The sequence below is a fragment of the Coregonus clupeaformis genome, chromosome 11 (assembly GCF_020615455.1).
Source record: "Coregonus clupeaformis isolate EN_2021a chromosome 11, ASM2061545v1, whole genome shotgun sequence".
NCBI classification, from domain to species: domain Eukaryota; kingdom Metazoa; phylum Chordata; class Actinopteri; order Salmoniformes; family Salmonidae; genus Coregonus; species Coregonus clupeaformis.
The window spans coordinates 24427046-24452775 of NC_059202.1; the positions used below are offsets into that span (position 1 = coordinate 24427046).

Genomic DNA, 25730 nt, shown 5'->3' on the forward strand with positions numbered 1-25730 from the left:
AATGCCAAGAGTGTGCAAAGCTGTCATCAAGGCAAAGGGTGGCTATTTGAAGAATCTCAAATATAAAATATATTTTGATTTATTTAACACTTTTTTGGTTACTACATGATTCCATATGTGTTATTTCATAGTTTTGATGTATTCACTATTATTCTACAATGTAGAATATAGTAAAAATGAAGAAAAACCCTTGAATGAGTAGGTGTGTCCAAACTTGTGACTGGTACTGTACATCAAACACATGGTTTCCAGGTGTTTTATGCCATTCCATTTGCTCTTTTACGGCCATAATTATGAGCTAATCTCCCCTCAGCAGTCTCCTGTGCTCAGAAACCTATGTAATTTTACTTACCGTTACACCTCTAGAGATCCGTGTCATTACACGGGATGCCACGCCCACAATGATGACGTAATACCCTTGAACCCTTTTTTTTTATCGTCACATACTTCCTCACTAACACACAGGCATTGATTGTTGGCTATGTTATTGTGTACATTTAAATATGTCCATTACAAAGCTTAAGTGTCACACTTTGCCATGTGTCCCTCTTAATCAATACTCACCCTACGATTACTACTACTACATAGGCCGTTTTCTATCAGTGAAGTTGTTTATTGCCTTCAGTTCTGCTTCAAACCTAGTTTATCCAAGAATATTTGAAGGGCAAATTCCAGATTATTTCAAGGGCAAATTCCAGATAATTTCCAAACTATATAAGTGGACACACATATTTTTGAAGTGCACAGAAATTAATTAGTTTGAATGAATTTATTTATTTATTTAAATCTGAAAAATTCGCTTTTCTCTGAATTGTCATGCTGCGAAATCGATTTATCACTACGCTTTCTCAAAATGACAAAACTTCTCTATTCATCAGTGCGACAAATCTCAGAGGAGGGATTTGTGTGGCGCACAACATCTACTGGTGAGCCCGCGCCCCTCTTACAGAAGTAGCTGAAAGAGCTTGGAGACAGTATGTTATAATGTGCTGTGAAGACGGGTGCGGTGCCAAACTGGAAAATGGTACTTCGTGTGCGTTATTTGACTGGAACAGAGTCAGATGTTCATGGACCACACCGTTACACTATGGGACAATGTACCTCACAGAAGCAGCAAAGCAGGAGACGCCAAGATGATGATTTCTTTAGCAATTAATTCGTAATTAATTTGATTACTGTTATGAGAACAGTCAAACTTGTTCTCATTAATCTTAATTGAAAAGACATGTCCATAGTACCCTTGCGTCGGCAAATGGTGAAATATAATTTCTGAAGACGTTGACAGGTGGGGATTTTCCTTTAATTAATCATGTTTTTTGTTGTTTTTTTACGTAGTTTCGACCAAAATGTCAGTTCTTTATCACAAGTGAAATATTATAACCTCTAGAGTGAATATTTATTTTTGGATACAGTGATTTTTACGCATGACGCACGTGATGTCAGGGATTAGCCTACCTTTTAACTTTGTTTTAGGGGTTAATAAAGCCGTAGAGCTAGAAGTAGAAGTGAGTTGATGAAAATCGGTTACAAAACGCTGCTCAATCGTATATAAAATCATAATTTTTCAAAGGGGTGTCAATCCATTGGCTGAATCTTGACCAGGTGCAGTCATCTCTGACAAAGGCAGTGCCCTCCATAATTATTGGGACAGTGAATTTTTTTCTTCTTCTTTTGGCTCTATACTCCAAAAGTTTGGATTTAAAATCAAACAGTGACTATGAAGTTAAAGTGCACACTGTCAGCTTTAATTCCATGGTATTTTCATCCATATCAGGTGAACCATTTAGAAATGTCAGCACTTTTTGGACATAGTCCCCCCATTTTAGGGGACCAAAAGTATTGGGACAAATTCACTTATATGTATGTGTATTAAAGTAGTAAAAAGTTAAATATTTGGTCACATATTCATAAGACACAATGGCTTGGGACTCTACACATTTGTTGGATGCATTTGCTGTTTGTTTTGGTTGTGTTTCAGATGATTCTGTTCCCAATAGAAATGAATGGTAAATAATGTATTGTGTCATTTTGGAGTCACTTTTATTGTAAATAAGAATACAATATGTTTCTAAACACTTCTACATTCATGTGGATGCTACCATGATTATGGATAATCCTGAATGAATCGTGAATTATGATGAGTGAGACGCACAAATATCATACCCCCAAGATATGCTAACTGCTCACCATTACAATAACAGGGTTAGTATTTGTTAGGGGGTATGATATTTGTGCATCTATAACTTTCTCACTCCATTTCTCACACCATTATTTGCGATTCATTCAGGATTATCCGCAATCATGGTAACATCCACATTCATGTAGAAGTGTTTAGAAACATATTATATTCTTATTTACAATAATAGTGACTCCAAAATGACAGAATACATTTTTTACCATTCATTTCTATTGGGCACAAAATGATCTGTGTAGAGTCACAAGCTTGATGTAGTCATTGTGTGTTATGAATATGGGACCAAATATTTAACTTTTTACTACTTTAATACACATATAAGTTAATTTGTCCCAATACTTTTGCTCCCCTAGAATGGACAATGTACAAAGAGTGCTCTAATTTCTAAACCGTTCACCCGATATGGATGAAAATACCATGAATTAAATCTGACAGTCTGCACTTTAACCTCATAGCCATTGATTGATTTCAAATCCAAAGTTTTGAAGTATAGAGCCAAAAGAAGAAAACATGTTTCACTGTCCCAATAATTACAGAGGGAAATTTGATTTCTCTCAATAAAGTAAGCACTATAAATGGCTTTTTACGCACCTCATACTGCTACCATTGCAATGAATGTTGCACAGTGGGAGCCTGGTACTCTTTGCTCCTTATTTGAATGACAATGTACCATAGCCTAGTGGTACACTGCGCATTTTTAAGGAAAATAACATATTTTGTAAGCACTGATTTATAAGTCTGATGCGCTAAAATGTAGGCCAACTAGATAAAAGCTCTGTATACATACTCACCTTGGTCATGACTCAGTTGCTCCGTAAAATGTACATTTTAAATGTCATTTGTGTTGGAGTGCTTTTAATTAATGTGAAGATAAATGTTTTGGGACCATTCAAACATCCTTTCTATCACACGTTGATCCTCAGACTGGACCAGGACTTGATGATGCCAGGCAATGGGAGTTCCGAGGCGGGATGCAGCAGGGCAGCGACACGCAGCTACTCCAACACCACCTGCAGCCAGACGGAGCTGTCCATCACCGCCTCTGCCATTTCCATGACCGTGGGCATCATCTCCAACATCCTGGCTCTCTGCATCTTGGTCAAAGCCTACCGCCGCTTCCGCCTCAAATCCAAGGCCTCCTTCCTGCTGTTCGCCAGCGGCCTGGTGGGCACCGACCTCCTGGGCCACCTCATTAACGGCTCCCTGGTGCTGTACGTCTACGCTTGCAACAGGAAGTGGGAGACCTTTGACCCGCACCACATCCTGTGCGGTCTCTTTGGGGTGTCCATGGTGTTTTTTGGTCTGAGCCCCCTGCTCCTGGGCAGCCTCATGGCGGTGGAACGCTGCATTGGTATCACCAGGCCCCTGTTCCACTCCACAGTCCTGGCCGCCCACCACATGAAGAGGTTGCTGGGGATGACCTGGCTGCTAGCTGCCCTGGTGGCCCTGCTACCTGTGCTGCTGTGGAGACCCTACCAGGTGCAGCGCTCCCAGAGCTGGTGTTTCTTCCGCGTGGAGGGGCCCCGCGACTGGCTGAACGTGGTGCTCCCACTGATCTTCTCCACGCTGGGCCTCCTGGCACTGCTGGTGTCCATTGTGTGCAACACCTTGACCAGCTGCACCCTACTGCAGTCCAAGCTGCGCTGCCACCGCCAACGTCGCCGCAAGGACACCTCCCACCACTTTGAGATGATCTGCCAGCTCTTGACCATCATGCTTGTGTCCTGTGTGTGCTGGGGCCCTTTATTGGTAAGGCTTCTTCCTCCTCTTTTCCCTGGGTCTTATAAGCTCTTATCTCTGGTATGTCTGTTAAGCAGTGATGAAGAACTCACTTTCACCTCATCTCTGCCAACAGTCCTCTGCATTGGTGGAGTCTGCCAAGATTCCCACAGCAAGCCATTTGTTCTTCTACTTGGAATGCTTACAAATCCTTTCAAAAGGAAAGAGAGCTATTTAAACCTTTGAAGAGATGCTCAAGATGTTTAATAGGGCACAGATTTTTGACCTGTTTGGTATTTTGTGCTTTTGACCCTTGTCAATTAGGGCAGTTTTCTGGCATATTATGTCCTTCTTTTCTCCCAGTACTTTGTGTAGTTACTTTACATCCATTTCAATGACATTTGTTTTTGACACCCCTTTTTAAGAGAAAAATATGGTATGCAGCCAAAGTAGATGTGAGAGCAACACAATATGCTGTGGGAAACTGATGAGTCTTATTGGAATAAATAATCCTCCTTTGAGAACGTTTTTATTTATATTCCTGACATTAATCGTAGACCAGGTTTCTTAAAATTAAAAGGACAGTATAATAACTTACATTAAGATGGATCGTTAACACTTGATGAGAAGGCTTGTAAGGGAAGGTCAAACAATATTGTTTCTTCTCTGGCTAGACATATTTCATTAGACCTACATTAATAAGATGTTTAGGGAGCGTTCAAAATGTACGCATTTGTTACCCGGAGGAAAATGGGGGAGGGTCAACATTTTTACATTTCAGTCAGTGGGAGGGTAAAACATTTTTTGGGTCCAAGGGAGGTAATGTAATTTGTCATCGATTACATTTCAGTTATTGTCAGCATTTTGTTTAACTTTGGTGTACCACCCTGCTCTCTCTCTCTCTCTCTCTCTCTCTCTCTCTCTCTCTCTCTCTCTCTCTCTCTCTCTCTCGTCTCTCTCGCTCTCTCTCTCTCTGTCTCTCTCTCTCTCTCCCTCTCTCATTCGCCTCTCTGAGCCCGGCTGGATGGGCATTCCACTTTCACCTTTCCATTGGCGTGTAGAGTATCTGGCGAATCAAATAGCGCTTGTAGTGATGATGTAGGGAGCTAGCGCACGAGAAGAACTGTGGTAGAAACAAATCTGTGGTTTATTGCTGCATTCAAAACAACTCAGAACTCAGAAATCTCAGTCTTGCGACTTCAGTGTGTTCAAGACAACTGGGAACTTGGAAAAAAACGAGCAACTACTGGCAAAAATCACTTTGAACGGTCATACAACTTGGAATTCCAAGTCGGAAAACTCTGGCATCTTTCTAGAACTCAGACATTCCGACCTGAAAATCACTGATCTTGTGATATGATCTTGTTTTTCTTTTGAGTTCCCAGCTGTCTTGAAAGCACCAATGAACAACAACAAGCATGGCATCACACAATTACACAAGGACCACAGCACGTGAAAAAAAGTTATCTTCACAATAATTTAAGGATTTCTTTGCAGTCTCTGTCCGCTGAAGAGAGTCTAGAAAAGTTCATTTGAATTGTGAAGTCTAAAGGAGATGGTTCTTAAATGTGGAAAAAAGTTAATGGATTAAATTGGGTGTTGGAGGGCTTTGCTGCTGCCGAATGGGGAGGACAACAGTCCATGTGGATGGCTGGACTATCTGTATGCCTGTATGCCTAAGAGTTGTTCTCCTTTTTCTAGCGATATGTTTATCCTAGGCTTTCTGTCATTTCATAAACTTAAAATATATATATATATATATATATATATATATATATATATATATATATAAATATATACACCACTGTGTAATTTCATTGGGTAGGCCTATAGGCTATTCACTGCAGTATTATTCCTAATAATTCCTCTTCAGCTCTTGGAGTCCCAGGAAACGCTAGACTAGGCTTACAATAGCTCATTGTACACTTACTTCAAGCATTTTATTTTCTACTGATCGAGGAAAGATTTCAGCTTGCTCTTGCTTGCTGAATGTAAAATACAGAAACCAAAAGAACTGGCTTTGAGTTTGAAAGGAGAGAAAGAGAGGTCTCGATGGTGTGATTCAAATGCACCATATGAGTAGCCTGCTAATGTACCTTTCTGAACTTTGTAAACTGTCTAAGATAAATCCATAACTGATCTAAATGGTTGCATTATCAGGCTTAGGCTGTATGCAGTTATTTCGGCATGAAGCATTCAAAACAGGACGTTTGAGCGGTTATTCAAATTAGCCTACATCACTGCAGTTTACAGCCCTAGCCAGCAATTGTGTAGGACTACACACTTGATAACAATAATACATTCCTAATTGCACTGTGTTGTTGTAGCCTATGGGTAGAATAATGTTGTCTGAAAACATGGGCCTAATTAATAGTGGAGCTTTGCATGCCCGACTGCCCGGGGACTGCAGAGCACAGCCTGGAGGTGTCACACCCTGGCTCTGGGACTCATTATGTTGAGCCAGGGTGTGTTCATTCTATGTGTGTATTTCTATGTTGGTAATTCTGTTGTGTTTAATTCTATGTTTGCCTGAGTGACTCCCAATCAGAGGCAACGAGTGTCAGCTGTTGGCTGGTTGTCTCTGATTGGGAGCCATATTTAAACTGTATGTTTTTCCCTTTGGGTTTGTGGGTTTTTGTTCCGTGTTCGGTCATTGATACCGTGGACGTCACGAGTCGTTTCTTGTTTTGTGTTTAAACTTTAACTAATTAAAGTATGTTTGTTCATCACGCTGCGCCTTGGTCTGTTCCATATGACGATCGTGACAGAAAAACCCACCATGCAACGACCAAGCAGCGTGTCCCGGGGCAGCCCTTGGGCTGGACATGGGAGGAAGCGCCAGGAAAGGCCCTGGCGAAAGAGGAGCAGCGTGTCCAGGAGCAGGCAGCCTGGACATGGGAGGAGATATTGGACGGTAAAGGGTCCTGGACTTGGGGGGAAATCCTGGCCGGGATGGATCGCCGGCCATGGAGTGAGACAGTGGAGAGGCGACGGAGAGAGGAGCAACGGCGTGATCAGGGTCGTCGTCGGACGGTCGTGAGGCAACCCCAGAATTTTTTTAGGGGGGGGCACACGGCATGGACGACGGGGCTGACGGAGCAGAAAAGGGGGCGGATCCAGAAGGCCACCAGGCCAGGGGTACACCGCCCTGTACGTCCTGTGCGGATGCCTCACACAGAGTGTGTGAGGGTAGGCATTCAGCCAGGACGGGTTGTGGCCGCTCTTCACTCCAGGCCTCCTATCCGTCTCCACAGCCCGGTTCGGCCTGTCCCTGCTCCACGCACCAAGCCTACGGTGTGCGTCGCCAGCCCAGCCCGGCCTGTCCCTGCTTCACGCACCAAGCCTACGGTGTGCGTCGCCAGCCCAGCCCGGCCTGTCCCTGCTCCACGCACCAAGCCTACGGTGTGCGTCGCCAGCCCAGTCCGGCCTGTCCCTGCTCCACGCACCAAGCCTACGGTGTGCGTCGCCAGCCCAGCCCGACCTGTCCCTGCTTCACGCACCAAGCCTACGGTGTGCGTCGACAGCCCAGCCCGGCCTGTCCCTGCTCCACGCACCAAGCCTACGGTGTGCGTCGCCAGCCCAGCCCGACCTGTCCCTGCTCCACGCACCAAGCCTACGGTGCGCGTCGCCAGCCCGGCCCGGCCTGTTCCTGCCACTCGCACCAAGTATACGGTGCGCGTCGCCAGCCCGGCCCGGCTTGTTCCTGCCACTCGCACCAAGTATACGGTGCGCGTCGCCAGCCCGGCCCGGCCTGTTCCTGCCACTCGCACCAAGTCTACGGTGCGCGTCGCCAGCCCGGCCCGGCTTGTTCCTGCCACTCGCACCAAGTATACGGTGCGCGTCGCCAGCCCGGCCCGGCCTGTTCCTGCCACTCGCACCAAGTCTACGGTGCGCGTCGCCAGCCCGGCCCGGCTTGTTCCTGCCACTCGCACCAAGTATACGGTGCGCGTCGCCAGCCCGGCCCGGCCTGTTCCTGCCACTCGCACCAAGTATACGGTGCGCGTCGCCAGCCCGGCCCGGCCTGTTCCTGCCACACGCACTAAGCCAGGGGTGCGAGAAGTCAGCCTGGTAAGGCCCGTTCCTCCTCCACGCACCAAGCCAGGGGTGCGAGTCGTCAGCCTGGTAAGGCCCGTCCCTCCTCCACGCACCAAGCCAGGGGTGCGAGTCGTCAGCCTGGTAAGGCCCGTTCCTCCTCCACGCACCAAGCCAGGGGTGCGCGTCGTCAGCCTGGTAAGGCCCGTTCCTCCTCCACGCACCAAGCCAGGGATGCGCGTCGTCAGTCCAGCACAACCCGTGCCTGGGTCAACTGCTCCACTATGGAGCTGAAGCTAACCGCTCCTGCTAAGTCCAGTCCTGCTCCTGCCGGCGGGGCCAGACTGGACCAGGGGCGCTATGGGGGGTGTATTGGAGGGTGGTGGTCAAGGCCGGAGCCAGAACCGCCGCCGAGGAGGTATGCCCGCCCAGCCCTCCCCTGTTTTGTTCAGTTGAGGCGTGGTCGCAGTCCGTGCCTTTAGGGGGGGGTACTGTCACACCCTGGCTCTGGGACTCATTATGTTGAGCCAGGGTGTGTTCATTCTATGTGTGTATTTCTATGTTGGTAATTCTGTTGTGTTTAATTCTATGTTTGCCTGAGTGACTCCCAATCAGAGGCAACGAGTGTCAGCTGTTGGCTGGTTGTCTCTGATTGGGAGCCATATTTAAACTGTATGTTTTTCCCTTTGGGTTTGTGGGTTTTTGTTCCGTGTTCGGTCATTGATACCGTGGACGTCACGAGTCGTTTCTTGTTTTGTGTTTAAACTTTAACTAATTAAAGTATGTTTGTTCATCACGCTGCGCCTTGGTCTGTTCCATATGACGATCGTGACAGGAGGAACGCACAGATCGGCCATTTCATAATCTGTTAGCTTAACCTTTTTTTCTTGCACTTTGACTGGTACATTTTTAATATTTAGCTAATGAGTGGCCTAATATCTAGCTAATATTTAGCTAATAAGTGGCCTAATATCTAGATAATATTTAGCTAATAAGTGGCCTAATATCTAGCTAATATTTAGCTAATATGTGGCCTAATATCTAGCTAATATTTAGCTAATAAGTGGCCTAATATCTAGCTAATATTTAGCTAATAAGTGGCCTAATATCTAGCTAATATGTAGCTTCTTCGGCTACACAACTCTAGCGCCTCTCTTCCAGCTGTTCCCATGTGCAGTGGGTTATAGGCTACGGAAGCTGTACAGTAGGATGCTTTGATCAGTTGATTGACAGGCGTAGGCTACTGTAGAACGACAAACTTTCCTCTAGTGTGGATGCTCATCAACGTTTTATAGTTATGTATAATGTGTCGTTATAGTTATCGTCCTTACTGTTGAAGGCCCTTAACGCTTAAATTGGTAAATGCTACCCTCTAACGGATGAATATGGTATGAACTACAGTAGTGGTTCTCAACCACGGGTTGATTTGATAGAAATGACGACTGCAACATTGATAGCCTACTGAAAAGGGATTTCATATTCCAGCTATTTTGTTTAATGATCATTTTGGAGGGGGAGAGTTGCATGTTTTCTTTTTCAAATGCTCGGGGAGGGCCAGGTAAAAATATATTTTCCTCAGGGGGAGGGCCATCCATTTTCATTTCAGAGAGGTCCGATGACCTCCAGGTATCCCTCAATATAAATAATGTTCACTCCCTTACTGCCCCTCACACATCACTGTGTACACAAAACACTATTACACATTCTCAAATCCAGTTTAATCATATTCTATTCAGCTATTTCTAGGACAATTCAAAAAAAAAAGTGGTAGTTTAAATCAAATCCTTTTTTATAATTTTCCCTTGATTCAAGAGAGCGTGGTATACTGTAATAACGCAATGTGAAGCGTTGAACAAAGCACAGTAATCAACTAACACTTATAACAACAATTAAAATGGTTCCCTTCAAGTAATTACATTCTGTCTCACATAATGTCCTATGTTTACTCTCCTAGGTTAACGTCATCATACTGAGCACCCAGGTCCAGGGCGAGCGTGCGTTTGCCCGCCTGCTGCTGGCAGTCCGCATGGCCACCTGGAACCAGATCCTGGACCCCTGGGTCTACATCCTCCTGAGGAAGGCCGTCCTCAAGAAGCTCTTCCTGCTGGTGCACAGCTGCTGGGGCACCAAGTCCCACTCCCACCCCCACACCCTTAACCACTGGAAGTGCAGCCCAGTGAAGGGCTCTGGGGAGACCAGCGGCACCTCCATCAGCACTAAGCCAGACTTCTTCTCTTTGGATAGAAATGTTGGAGGCCTACCAGACACAATACTTAAGCCCATCACCTGAACCCCTGGATGGGGCATCTGATCTGAGAGACCCTGGGTCCCAGGTGAAGGGTGGAGTACAGTATTTGCAGGCAGCACCTGTAGCACATTGGTGTATAGTTGGAGTAGGCAATAAGCTAAGGAACCAGATAAGATTTGTTTTTGGAGGAAGATATGCAGGAGCATATGAAGTATTGTACACTCATGAGGCGAACAGACACTGGTAATAGGCATGTTGGTTATCATTGACAGTGACACACAGGACTAAGATGGACCCTGGAGTTAGTTAGCCCCAGTGAGTGATATTTCTATCTAACCTATAACCGACCTTGAAAGGATGAACTTTCCAGTCTGCACTAGCTGTCAATATTGTCTTCTTGAGTCTTCACTGTGACCGCAGTTATGGCTTATAAACCCAGCTGCTCAGAACTAAAGACATCTGCAGCTGTAGAGTTTCTCACAGCCCTTGAAGCATGTGTAGAATGGCAAGGCCAATTGATTATTTCAAGCTCCCTATCAGCCAGTGAGTGAGTGCCAGTCAATCTGAAATATCGCCTCAGCAGGTGTTCCTCTGGTCAAATTAATTGTTCTGTTGTTTCACAGTCTTCTGGAGTCCCAATATGGCAGTTATGTCATCATTTCCACGTAGAATGATTCGTTTTGGTTACTGAAGAGACTCTTCTGGCTGGCCCGGCCATTGAGGTTGCTGTTGTGTTTGGCAGATGGTTGGCCTATCTCTTTGACCTGCTGCGGGGCTATGGACTGATGAAAAATGAGTTTTTGACACATTTTGTATTTATGTGTCTGTCTGTCTTAAGTGAGAGTACTTTTTGTCCACAGGTTTTCTGGATTAAAACATTTTCTGAAGTCATTCGTCATTCTCTCATCATGGGTGTTCAGACTGCTCACCATTCACAGCACAGTAACTCAGTTTAGCTCATCTGATGAGTTGATCACCGCTATCCTTTCAGTGGTTTTAAAATGACTTAGCATGATAATTTTAATTTAACAGTGCTTTCTTATATGATGTACTGTGTGTTGATGTAACATTACATATCTATGGACTATGTATACAGGTGAATATAAGTACTTATAAACCATTTACTAATCATAAGTTACATCTTTTTGTGTGGGCTCATCTAAAATGTGGGCTGTTTATACTTTATAAATACTTTATAAATGTTTTGAGTGACCAGTGTAATTTCTCACAAAAAGATGGACATGCCATTGGTAAACATTCCAGCAGTATCTGATGCTCCTTAAGGTCTCAAAATGGCCCCTAGAACATATCAATGGTTAAAGAATAAGCACACAACACAGGATGGAAGAGGAAATGTATTGAACATTTTATTCACAAAAACTGTTGTGAAACAACTGTTGCAAGGACTTCAGGAAGAGTGGTAATGTGAATGTTTTGCTAATGTTGTCAACCTCGCGAACGCGAATTGATCGTAAAATCGGACTGGACAGTTTTTCTTCAGTGGATTTGTATTCCTTAATTACTACTGATAGTGATTGGGGTAGAAATGTTACATGTATGATTTGCAGGTAGAACTTGTATATGTACAAACTTTCAATGTTTCCAGTGCTTCAGTCTTTTAACTGCAGACTATTTTCACACATGGCTTTGTTTGGCGGCACCTTTACTGAGCCTTTAAAGGTAGTAACTCTTTAAACGTAGGGTAGCGTGGGGTAACTAGCTCTCCGGGGCTAGTTACTAGTAACTAGCTCTCAACTAGCTCTCAGTTATCATATTAAAAACTGCAAACATTTGCCTCCACCCTATGGCAAAATTGCATAGTAAAACTGCTAATTTTTCTCTCTGCCCCATGGCACAATTTGCAGAATTGCAGGAAATTAACTTTAAAATGTACATTTAAAAAGGGGGGGTATGGATGTGGGTACGCAGACCCACGAGACACTTTGGCCCCTCATGATGAGTTCCGTTTTTTGGTGGCCCCCACCTCCATCAAAGTTTCCCATTCCTGATCTACACTAATTGAAGTGGATTTAACAGGTGACATCAATAAGGGATCAGAGCGTTCACCTGGATTCACCTGGTCAGTCTGTGTCATGGAAAGAGGAGATGTTCCTAATGTTTTATACACTCAGTGTATATAAGTTGTTTATAACTGTGTGAAAAACTACGTTACTAGCATTTACAATGTGGGAGAAAATATTAGCGAATGATGATTAAACTATTTATTAAGCCATTATAAATGCTTTATTACGTGGAGTTATTATACTGTAAAGTGCTACTATTTTTTTGTTGCCAAAACAGAACAAAGAGAACTGTGTTGTGTCTGTGTCAACCAACATGCCAACAATATACATTCCAAAGACCTGCAAGTGTGAAAAAAGATGATGTATGTAAATTAAAACACATTGAGATTGTACTGTTGAATCGTAAGCACATCATTTTAACTGCCATATCTGCTCTTTTCTACTTGAAAAACGATATAGACTGCCACTTCATTTGTGCAATGGTCCCCTTTAGTATAAACTAGATTATATTATTTATTATACACATTGTCATTGCCATTTATGTTCAAACTGTGAATGTCAAGGCTTTTGGAGGTAGGCCTAGGCTATGCCGACAGACAGGTAATAAAAATAATTTGCAGTGATGGATAAGTGATGAGGAATATTGTTTATACAGAGACTTGTTAGAATAGTTATGTTTTATTGCATTTCAACACACAACGCTGATCAAAATGTTATGTCTGACAGTCCCCTTTAAATCACTCCCATAAAGTAGGGGGGTTCATTAAGGTTTAATGATACCAACGAAGAAGATATTAGTCACATGGTAAGTTACGTAATTTCTTCCTCATATCCTCCATCTTTTGTTGAGTCATGGCTAAAAGGGATATAGCTTTTGTCAAATTCTCGAACATGCTGTAATTGCGGACTGCATTTCAGGGCATTTCTTGATGTGGGTGTTCCCTGATATCAGGAAATGCCCACTGATACCTGCCATTGGTCAGTTCCGGTGTTATGAGACTGATGGTTTCTCTACACAGAAGATTTGTTTCCATGGCAGGTTAGGATAACTAACGTGGCAGGTTAGGATAATTAACGTGGCAGGTTAGGTGAATTAGCATGGCAGGTCAGGAGACTGAGGTTAAGGTTAGGAAAAGGGTTAGGGTTAGGTTTAGCTTCAATGCTACAGTTGCCAACAACTGCTCGCAGTCCTATTTTGTTAGCATGCAGTGAGTCACTCAGCCAAAGGAGGCGGAAAGGGAGGAGAGTAGGGTCGAAGAGGCAGAGTCAGGAGACAGGAGGGAGAAGGATTTAGCAGAAGGGGTCCCGCTTTAAGTGACGTTCAGCTTATAAAGACTTCATAAAGCCTTCATAATGACTTCATAAGCACTACATAAAAGTGTTACAAATCATCTATAACCGTTATGTCATGCTTTATAAAGGCTTCATGAATGTGGCATAACTGTGTGACATAATCACCATGTCAAACGTGATATAACCCACTATGTCGAATATGATATAAACATGTGCTTTATAAAGGGTGACATACGCTCTAAAGTGAAGTCATGTTAGTCACATTACACCTAATCTCGTTCCCAGACACTTCCTCCCAAATGCGTGGAAGGTCTGGTGGACCAACGCATCAAACTTGGCCTTCATTAGTTAGGGTTAGGTTTAAAATACAATTTTAAGTAGATACATTGTGGAAATGGACAGGGTTTAGCAATAATTATTACTTTTTGACTGTGTTAAGTAGTGACAATGACAAATACTTTACTCAGTAAGGTCACTCCTATAGAATTCTATGGTCACTCCCGCTAAGGCCAACTTTGAATGGTTGATTTCCCAGGCTTATATGTGCTGTGTGCGCAATAGCCTTGGGACGATGTTACACCAAGAAACACTTACCTCGATGAAAGCCCCCAACCTAAAGAAATTGAAAATGTCTTTCTTCTGGAACCAAGTTACATGTTCCTCACTACACAAACACGCACACAACAAAAGCGAGCTATACCTTCATAAATCAGCAGAACGTTAATAACCTGTTTATAACCTGTTTATTGACACGTTATGTAGAGTCCTGTAATACTTAGTTTGAAGTGAGACACCTTCGGTCATTCATAACACATCCATTAAGACTCTATATCGCATCACGCTGTACTTACTTCAAAGTCAGACCCCTTCGGTCATTCATAACACATCCATTAAGACTCTATATCGCATCACGCTGTACTTACTTCAAAGTCAGACCCCTTCGGTCATTCATAACACATACATACATGCCTTATATCATATGATGCTGTACTTACTATAAAGTCAGACACCTTTGGTCATTCATAATAAATACATAAATGGTTAATGATGTAAACACAAATGTATCAACACTTAGGGAATTATCACTAACAGCTAAAACAAATAAACATTAAAGACATGTTTAAACCATACATTTCCTTTTATTTGTTCATTTTTAAAACAATACAAAAACATGAAGTTTCAAAAAGTCCAGCAATACAATTACATTAACATTACACAGGGCTGTAAATAGTGTAGCTTGTTCCTGAGCTGGCTGACGAATGGTTTTTGCCTCTCTGCCTGCTGGAGGTACTGCATGTTGGCTCCAACCTTAAAAGTAACAACAAAGAACGTTAGCAGGTCTGTTAGGAAATGCCTTTGCACACCATCTGGATAAGGGAATTTCTGTGCTGCGTCAGAAACTCTAAATGGGAAATTGGGAAACAATTTGAATTATTATATTCCTCTTTCATTTACAAATATCATGACGTAACTATGAGACATGGCTGTATCTAGGGGGATTCGTATTTAGCTGAGCCTGCTAGCTAGCTACATTTAGGCTAGCTAGCAATTGCTGTGAAGTCACCAAAACTATTTGAAATAACCATTGAGGTAGCTATTGTAATCGAACTCAAATCAAATCAAATCAAATTTTATTGGTCACATACACGTGTTTAGCAGATGTTATTGAGGGTGTAGCGAAATGCTTGTGCTTCTAGCTCCGACAGTGCAGTAATATCTAACAAGTAATATCTAACAATTTCACAACATATACACAATACACACAAATCTAAGTAAGGAATGAATTAAGAATATATACATATATGGACAAGCGATGTCAGAGCGGCATGGACTAAGATACAGTAGAATAGTATAGAATACAGTATATACATATGAGATGAGTAATGCAACATATGTAAACATTATTAAAGTGACTAAGATACAGTAGAATAGTATAGAATACAGTATATACATATTAGAGAAGGAGCGCCGGAGAAGATGGCTGCCGTTTTACAGCCCTCTAACCAATTGTACTATTATGTGTGTTTTTCCGCGTTATTTGTAATTTATTTTGTACATAATGTTTCTGCCATCGTCTCTTATAACCAAAAAGAGCTTCTGGATATCAGGACAGCGATTACTCACCTCGCATTGGACGAAGATTTTTTCTTCAACGAGGCGGCCGCGAAGGATATCATACAGACACCCGACAAGGCCCAAATCCCCGTCATTCGCGTGAGGAAGAGACGGAGATGTCGCGGACGCAGATCCGGATGCCTTGTAAGGATCCGACGGCGAGCGAGTAAACTGCCTCTTCCATCAATCCTATTAGCCAACGTTCAATCTTTTGAGAATAAAATGGACGATTTAAGATTACGGTTATCCTACCAACGGGACATTAAAAACTGTAATATCTTATGTTTCACGGAGTCGTGGCTGAACGACAACAATGATAACATTCAGCTAGCAGGCTATACGCTACATCGGCAGGACAGAACGGCTGACTCTGGTAAGACAAGGGGTGGCGGTCTGTGTATATTTGTAAACAACAGCTGGTGCACAAAATCAAATACTAAGGAAGTCTCGAGGTTTTGCTCGCCTGAGGTAGAGTATCTTATGATAAGCTGTAGACCACACTATTTACCAAGAGAGTTTTCATCTATATTTTTCATAGCTGTCTATTTACCACCACAAGCCAATGCTGGCATTAAGATTGCACTGAATGAGTTGTACAAGGCCATTAATCAACAGGAAAACGCTCATCCAGATGCAGCGCTCCTAGTGGCCGGGGACTTTAATGCAGGGAAACTTAAATCCGTTCTACCTAATTTCTACCAGCATGTTAAATGTGCAACCAGAGGGAAAAAACTCTAGACCACCTTTACTCCACACACAGAGACGCATACAAAGCTCTCCCTCGCCCTCCATTTGGCAAATCTGACCATAACTCTATCCTCCTGATTCCTGCTTATAAGCAAAAACTGAAGCAGGAAGCACCAGTGATTCGGTTAATAAAAAAGTGGTCAGATGACGCAGATGCTAAGCTACAGGACTGTTTTGCTAGCACAGACTGGAACATGTTCCGGGATTCTTCAGACAGCATTGAGGAGTACACCACATCAGTCACTGGCTTCATCAATAAGTGCATCGATGATGTCGTCCCCACAGTGACCGTACGTACATACCCCAACCAGAAGCCATGGATTACAGGAAACATCCGCACTGAGCTAAAGGGTAGAGCTGCCGCTTTCAAGGAACGGGACTCTAACCCGGACGCTTATAAGAAATCCCGCTATGACCTCCGACGAACCATCAAACAGGCAAAGAGTCAATACAGGTCTAAGATTGAATCATACTACACTGGCTCTGACGCTCGTCGGATGTGGCAGGGCTTGAAAACTATTACAGACTACAAAGGGAAGCACAGCCGCGAGCTGCCCAGTGACACAAGCCTACCAGACGAGCTAAACCACTTCTATGCTCGCTTCGAGGCAAGCAACACTGAAGCATGCATGAGAGCACCAGCTGTTCCGGATGACTATGTGATCACGCTCTCCGTAGCCGATGTGAGTAAGACTTTTAAGCAGGTCAACATTCACAAGGCCGCAGGGCCAGACGGATTACCAGGACGTGTACTCCGAGCATGTGCTGACCAACTGGCAAGTGTCTTCACTGACATTTTCAACATGTCCCTGACTGAGTCTGTAATACCAACATGTTTCAAGCAGACCACCATAGTCCCCGTGCCCAAGGACTCTATGATAACCTGCCTAAATGACTACCGACCCGTGGCACTGACGTCTGTAGCCATGAAGTGCTTTGAAAGACTAGTCATGGCTCACATCAACAGGATAATCCCAGAAACCCTAGACCCACTCCAATTTGCATACCGCCCCAACAGATCCACAGATGATGCAATCTCTATCGCACTCCACACTGCCCTTTCCCACCTGGACAAGAGGAACACCTACGTGAGAATGCTATTCATTGACTACAGCTCAGCATTCAACACCATAGTGCCCTCTAAGCTCATCACTAAGCTAAGGATCCTGGGACTAAACACCTCCCTCTGCAACTGGATCCTGGACTTCCTGACGGGCCGCCCCAGGTGGTAAGGGTAGGTAACAACACATCTGCCACACTGATCCTCAACACGGGGGCCCCTCAGGGGTGCGTGCTCAGTCCCCTCCTGTACTCTCTGTTCACCCATGACTGCATGGCCAGGCACGACTCCAACACCATCATTAAGTTTGCCGACGACACAACAGTGGTAGGCCTGATCACCGACAACGATGAGACAGCCTATAGGGGAGGAGGTCAGAGATCTGGCCGTGTGGTGCCAGGACAACAACCTCTCCCTCAACGTGACCAAGACAAAGGAGATGATTGTGGACTACAGGGAAAAAAAAGAGGACTGAGCACGCCCCCATTCTCATCGACGGGGCTGTAGTGGAACAGGTTGAGAGCTTCAAGTTCCTTGGTGTCCACATCACCAACGAACTATCATGGTCCAAACACACCAAGACAGTCGTGAAGAGGGCACGACAAAGCCTATTCCCCCTCAGGAGACTAAAAAGATTTGGCATGGGTCCTCAGATCCTCAAAAAAATTCTACAGCTGCACCATCGAGAGCATCCTGACTGGTTGCATCACCGCCTGGTATGGCAACTGCTTGGCCTCTGACCGCAAGGCACTACAGAGGGTAGTGCGTACGGCCCAGTACATCACTGGGGCAAAGCTTCCTGCCATCCAGGACCTCTATACCAGGCGGTGTCAGAGGAAGGCCCTCAAAATTGTCAAAGACTCCAGCCACCCTAGTCATAGACTGTTCTCTCTGCTACCGCACGGCAAGCGGTACCGGAGTGCCAAGTCTAGGTCCAAAAGACTTCTCAACAGCTTCTACCCCCAAGCCATAAGACTCCTGAACAGCTAATCATGGCTACCCGGACTATTTGCACTGTCCCCCCCACCCCATCCTTTTTACGCTGCTGCTACTCTGTTAAGTATTTATGCATAGTCACTTTAACTCTACCCACATGTACATATTACCTCAACTACCTCAACTAGCCGGTGCCCCCCGCACATTGACTCTGCAACGGTACCCCCCTGTATATATAGCCTCCCTACTGTCACTTTATTTTACTTCTGCTCTTTTTTTCTCAACACTTTTTTTGTTGTTGTTTTATTCTTACTTTTTTTGTTTAAAATAAATGCACTGTTGGTTAAGGGCTGTAAGTAAGCATTTCACTGTAATGTCTGCACCTGTTGTATTCGGCGCATGTGACCAATAAAATTTGATTTGATTTGATGCAAGATATGTAAACAATATTAAAGTGTCAAGGCGTCAGTGTGATGCGGTAGGATGAAGTCAGGCGCAGGACACAGAGCTAATCAAAAACGTACTTTACTCGTAGTTAACTTAATCAACATACCTCCATGCAGGGAGGAACAAACCCGCTCACATACGACAACCAAAACTTGAACAAACACGCACAACACACAGTGTGAGCCAGAGGGTTAAATAGGGAATACATAATTACATAATGGGAAACAAGTGAGACCAATACAGACAAAACCAGTAGAACATAGAAACATGGATCAGTAGCAGCTAGTACTCCGGTGACGACGAACGCCGAAGCCTGCCCGAGCAAGGAGGAGGAACAGCTTCGGCTGAATCCGTGACATAATGTGACTAAGATACCGTAGAATAGTATAGAATACAGTATATACATATGAGATGAATAATGCAAGAAAAAAAAGTGTTAAGTAAAAAATAGATAAATAAAAAAACAAAATAATTAAAGAGGCTAGTGTTCCATTTCTTAAAGTGGCCAGTGATTCCTATTCTATGTCTAAAGGCAGCGGCCTCTAATGTGCTAGTGATGGCTGTTTAACAGTCTGATGACCTTGAGATAGAAGCTGTTTTTCAGTCTATTGTCCCAGCTTTGATGCACCTGTACTGACCTCACCTTCTGGATGATAGTGGGGTGAACAGGCAGTGGCTCGGGTGGTTGATGTCCTTGATGATCTTTTTGGCCTTCCTGTGACATCGGGTTCTGTAGGTGTCCTGGAGGGAAGGTAGTTTGCCCCCGGTAATGCGTTGGGCAGTCCGCACCACCCTCTGGAGAGCATTGCTGTTGCGGGCGGTGCAGTTGCCGTACCAGGCGGTGATACAGCCCGACAGGATGCTCTCAATTGTGCATCTGTAAAAGTTTGTGAGGGTTGTAGGTGCCAAACCACATTTCTTTAGCTTCCTGAGGTTGATGAGGCTCTGTTGCGCCTTCTTCACCACACTGTCTGTGTGGGTGGTCCATTTCAGTTTGTCATTGATGTGTACGCCAAGGAACTTGAAGCTTTCCACCTTCTCCACTGCGGTCCCGTCGATGTGGACAGGGGGGTGCACCCTCTGCTGTTTCCTGAAGTCCATGATCATCTCCTTTGTTTTGTTGACTTTGAGTGAGAGGTTATTTTCCTAGCACCACACTCCCAGAGCCCTCACCTCCTCCCTGTAGGCTGTCTCGTCATTGTTGGTAATCAAGCCTTCTACTGTTGTGTCGTCTGCAAACTTGATGATTGAATTGGAGGGGTGCTTGGCCACACAGTCATGGGTGAACCGGGAGTTTAGGAGTGGGCTGAGCACGCACCCTTGTGGGGCCCCAGTGTTTAGGATCAGCGAAGTGGAGGTGTTGTTTCCTACCTTCACCACCTGGGGGCGGCCTGTCAGGAAGTCCAGGACCCAGTTGCACAGGGCGGGGTTCAGACCCACGGCCTCATGCTTAATGATGAGCTTGGAGGGTACTATGGTTTGGAATGCTGAGCTATAGTCAATGAACAGCATTCTTAAATAGGTATTCCTCTTGTCCAGATGGGATAGGGCAGTGTGCAGAGTGATGGCGATTGCATCGTCTGTGGATCTATTGGGGCGGTAAGCAAATTGTAGTGGGTCTAGGGTGGCAGGTAAGGTAGAGGTGATATGATCCTTGACTAGTCTCTCAAAGCACTTCATGATGACAGAGGTGATTGCTACAGTGCGATAGTCGTTTAGTTCAGTTACCTTTGCTTTCTTGGGTACAGGAACAATGGTGGCCATCTTGATGCATGTGGGAACAGCAGACTGGGAAAGGGAGAGATTGAATATGTCCCTAAACACACCAGCCAGCTACGTCTCGTGTCTGAGCCGTTGAATTGCGACTCCACTTTGTCTCTATACTGATGTTTTGCCAGTTTAACTGCCTTGCGGAGTGAGTAGCTACACTGTTTGTATTCTGCCATATTCCCAGTCACATTGCCATGGTTGAATATGGTGGTTCGCGCTTTCAAATTGGCGCGAATGCTGCCATCTATCCACGGTTTCTGGTTAGGGTAGGTTTTAATAGTCACAGTGGGCACAACATCATTCAGTGTATTCGTCTAAATTATTTTCGGAAGCTACCCGGAATATATCCCAGTCTGCGTGATCAAAACAATCTTGAAGAGTGGATTCCGATTGGTCAGACCAGCGTTGAATAGTCTTTAGCACAGGTATTTCCTGTTTGAGTTTCTGCCTATAGGAAGGGAGGAGCAAAATGGAGTCGTGGTCAGATTTGCCGAACGGAGGGCGGGGGAGGGCCTTATAACCATCCCGGAAGTTCGAATAGCAATGGTCGAGGATTTCGGCAGCGCAAGTACAATAGTCGATATGTTGATAGAACTTCGGCAGCCTAGTCCTCAAATATGCTTTGTTAAAATCCCCGGCTACAATAAATGTAGCCTCAGGATATGTGGTTTCCAGTTTGCATAAAGTCCAGTGAAGTTCTTTGAGGGCCGTCGTGGTATCGGCTTGAGGGGGGATATACACAGCCGTGACTATAACCGAAGAAAATGATCTTGGGAGATAATACGATCTGCATTTGATTGTGAGATATTCTAGGTCGGGTGAACAAAAGGACTCGAGTTCCTGTATGTTACTACAATTACACCATGAGTCGTTAATCATGAAACACACACCTCCGCCCTTCTGCTTCCCGGCGAGATATTTATTCCTGTCTGCGCGATGAACTGAGAACCCATCTGGCTGAACCGATTTCGACAGAATATCCCGAGAGCCATGTTTCCGTGAAACAAAGTATGTTACAGGCCTTGATGTCTCTCTGGAAAGAAATCCTTGCCAGGAGTTCGTCGATCTTGTTAAACAAAGACTGAACATTAGCGAATAGTATACTTGGAAGCGGTGGGTGGTGTGCGCGCCTCCTAAGTCGAACCAGCAGAGCGCTCCGAGTGCCTCTCCTCCGCCGGCGATGTTTTGGGTCAGCTGCTGGAATCAGTTCAGTTGCCCTGGGGAGAGCAAACAAAGGATCTGCTTCAGGAAAGTCGTATTCCTGGTCATAATGCTGGTGAGTTACCGTCACTCTGATATCTAATAGTTTCCCCCGGCTGTATGTAATGATACAAAACACTTTCTGAGCTAATAATGTAAAAAATAATACATAAAAAAACAAAATACTGCAAAGTTTCCTAAGAGCTAGACGCGAGGCCTATTGGTCATAAGGCCAATCACAGACGAGTAGCCCCTGTCCATTGACAATTCCTACTAAGTCTGTCAAAAGGCATGGTTTAACCACTGCACGTACTGAACAATAGTAATATATAGACCCAAGATTGTTCTGCAATGGGGACAAAATATGTTTTCATTTTTTCAGAGTGTACTGGTTGAGCCATGCCCTATAAGCGATTAGTCAATGGGTATGGGGCTATAGGCCCTTTTCACGTGACGTCAGACAACTTCCGTTCTGCCGCGATGCAGGTTATGTTTACATCCGGTGTCGCTTAGGAACGCTTAGCTAGTAGCACATCATTATGGAGTTCACCCAGTCCCTTTCACATCTGCCACCAATACGACTTAACGACGTAGAACGACTTGCTGACAAGTGGTCCCTTACTTCAAGATCGAAGCTTGATAAAGGCTACAAGTTCTTCGTTGAAGGTTACCTGTTTGATTATGAAGGTACGTGTTTATCTTTATTTAGCTTAAATTAGCCCTATGCTAGCGAAGGTTATGAGCTGACGAGTTTCTGTTTTGCAGCCTCTTTTTAATATTACTGCTGTTTGTATCGACCGTAAGATAAGAGTCAGTAATGTATTAATGGCTAATGCTGCGCCCTTTCTCCCAATCACTGTATTGAAACAGTCTCAAGTGTAGTTAACGGTGAGGTGACAGTGAGAGGGCGATGTTACAGGTCCATGAAGAAAAATGAGGAGGCTCATCGGCTTCAGGTTTCTCAGATAAACAGTTCTCTAACATTATGATAAGATAGGTTAAGATAGATAAGTTTTCTTTTTGTTGTGTTTTGCTGCGGTTGCAGATTTAATAAGAATGATTCCACAATGTTCCACTGTGGATCAGTTTGTTTCTCAGTCTGAGCTCTGATTTTGTATCATTAAACTTAATACACAACGAAATTCTTACAAACCGATGTGGGTTGTTGACGGCAATAAATAATAATTATAATAATAATTAGTCATTTAGCAGACGCTCTTATCCAGAGCGACTTAGACTGGGAAAGATTCTGTGATAACTCAAAATGTTCAAATTTTCGATAAGTGTTGGCACTACTTGTCAAAGGTTTCAGAACAGCCAATTTTTCTTAATTAAAAAAAGAAATTGGGTTTTGAAAATTGTGTACAGTAGTTTATAATGAAACGCAGAAAAAATGTTTTGTAAGTACAGCACTAATTGTTATGTCTCTATGAACAGGTTACACTAGACTCTGCAGAGGTTCCTGTGGTACTCAATCACATGTCATGTTCCTGCTCTGCTGGGAAAGCACTATGTAATCACATAGTAGCACTTCTTTTCAAAGTGCTCACTATGTTACCATGGGCTTTAAGACAGTGCCATTGCCTCTGTCATGCACCAGCGCACTGCAGACCTGGCACCGGCCTAGGACACAGGTCAGACATTATTTGTTACACTGATGCAGAACTTTGCAGTTTGTATTGACTTTTGACAATGTATTGTTCATCATTATTATATCACAGGGAATTGTACCAGAGGCCACCAATGATATGGCGGTGTGTAAACCAGCGGCTAAGAAAAAAACAAGTGTCAGAGCTGGTGTGAAGTGCACACTGTACCGAGCCTATGATGGTGAGTCTGAATGAGCCCCCGCCTGTACTAGAGCACAAAGACTTTAGTGCATTTCTAAAATAATACAAACATAAAAGTGATTATTATTTGTTACTTTTTATATAGACTTTCAGTGGATATTTTTTTATTTGTATTAGAAGCATGTACGAGACTGGATGAGTGTGGTTGTCTTTTTAGTGAAAAAGATAAGGTGGCATTTAATGAAATCTAAACTTGACATATCTCACTTTCATGCCAGGGCCTATTCCGGATCCTCACGTCATGGCCAGTGCTGAGAAACTGAAAGACATCCGTCCACAACCAGGGATTTGCAAATTGCTGCACGGGCTTGAGGGCCTTAATTTGGTGGACTCTAAATTTGGCCCTGTGCCATTTGGGTCTGTGCTTTCTTACCAGTGCCCTCTAGAATTAAGTAGAGATATTATTAAACACCCTGGTGCCAGTGAGTTTCCTCAGTTGCCTATTGAAGGTTACAACTTTAAATTTCCCATTGATTTTGAGCCCAACTACATACAACAATGTCATTTGGACAGCCTGATTGTGTCAGAGGAGATGTCTGCTGCTATTGAAGCAGAAACAAGAATGCAGTCAGAATGCCAGCTGTGGAGCCAGGTACGCAAACCCCGACTGACAGCCAGCAGATTCCGTGAAATATGCCATGTTCGTGGGGGAGTTGTCTGCCAAGGCTTTGGCAACCCGCATTCTGAGAGGAACTCCTCAGACAGCTGCTATGAGAAGAGGGTTGGATCTGGAACCTGAGATACTGAGGCAATATTCTGATTTTTGTGATGTCTCTCTGAAACAATGCGGGGTCATCATCCACCCTGATTCACCTCACCTTGCAGCCAGCCCGGATGCTAAAGTCTTCTGCCCAACAGAAGCACCACCATTTGGTCTTGCTGAGGTTAAGAGTTGCGATGTTGAAAATGTTACCCAAGTTAAACACCTGATCACAGTTAAAGGCCAGGCCTGCCTTAAGAAGAGCCACAAATACTACTATCAGGTTCAAGGCCAACTCGCCTTAAGCGGACTTCAGTGGTGTGACTTCATTACAGATACCCGCACTGACTTCACAGTTGAGAGAATCTTTAGGGATGAGGAGATTATCCACTCAATGCGACAGAAGCTTGATCATTTCTATTATAACATCTACATGGATGTCTTCTTAAGTTATAAAACATAAGGCAGAATTTTATGTGTAAATAGTGTTAAGGTAAATGTGGAAGGTGAACCTTTGACATTTTTTTCTTTAACTGCAAATTAACTTGTCATATACTGTATATCTCCTATGTACTGAAACACACATTTTGAAAAGGATTGTGATGTAAATGTCGACATGTTTTTCTTTAACTGCAAATGAACTTAATTGTGTTATATACTGTATATCTATGTATTGAAATACAAATTTTGAAAAGGATTGCGATGTTGTAAATGCTCTTACCAAAATCAAAAAGGATTGGAAGCAGTTGCTTGCAAACATATATTTAATAGTTCCATCAGTGCCATGACACATAAGCACATAACATGGTTAATAGTTGGATATTTTTACAATATATCACATTAGGTTCATTAATAGCTATGAAAAAGTTATTACCCTTAACAAAAACATACAGTATAACATTAGATCAATTAAATTACCAACAAAGTTAATTCATATTTACATTTTTTTGTACATACAATACAGTAATATAAAAGTACTTCTATTTACAGCCCATCTAGCTTACTCAGGAAATATACAACTTCCAGTTGACAAAAACATCAGACTGGTTTGTCTCCTTTAATGTCAAGAGGTCCCTGATAGTTCGACATGAGGCAGCAGATGGCCCACAGCTGATTCACTGAACCCACTGTGGAAAGAGGAACAAGCCCATCCCAGATATGGTACTCCTTCACCCTCCGTATGGCCCTCTCGACTAAAATCCTCAGCCGGGCGATGGCCTGGGTCTTAAGAGTGTCCTCCCTGCTGAGCTGAGGAGATTTTTACGGGAAGATACGGGAATTTCTGTTTGTTGTTTGAACAAAATGGTACACTGCAATAGCATCTTCTCGAAGATTGTGCCATGCTTCGGTGTTGGATGGGATACTGTTGCGATACAGACACCGGGAGAAAAGAAA

The 25730-nt window shown here is 43.8% G+C and overlaps 1 protein-coding gene across 1 annotated transcript in view; it reads left to right on the forward strand.

The window, feature by feature from the left end:
• Nucleotides 1–3136: 3136 nt before the first annotated feature.
• The window catches only part of ptgfr (prostaglandin F receptor (FP)), a 47668-nt gene continuing 25074 nt past the window's right edge, over nt 3137–25730 (forward strand). The window contains exons 1-2 of the mRNA XM_041891172.1: nt 3137–3943; nt 9900–10193. Of these exons, the coding sequence (XP_041747106.1) occupies nt 3137–3943; nt 9900–10193 (1101 nt within the window). The remainder of the gene's footprint in view (nt 3944–9899; nt 10194–25730) is intronic.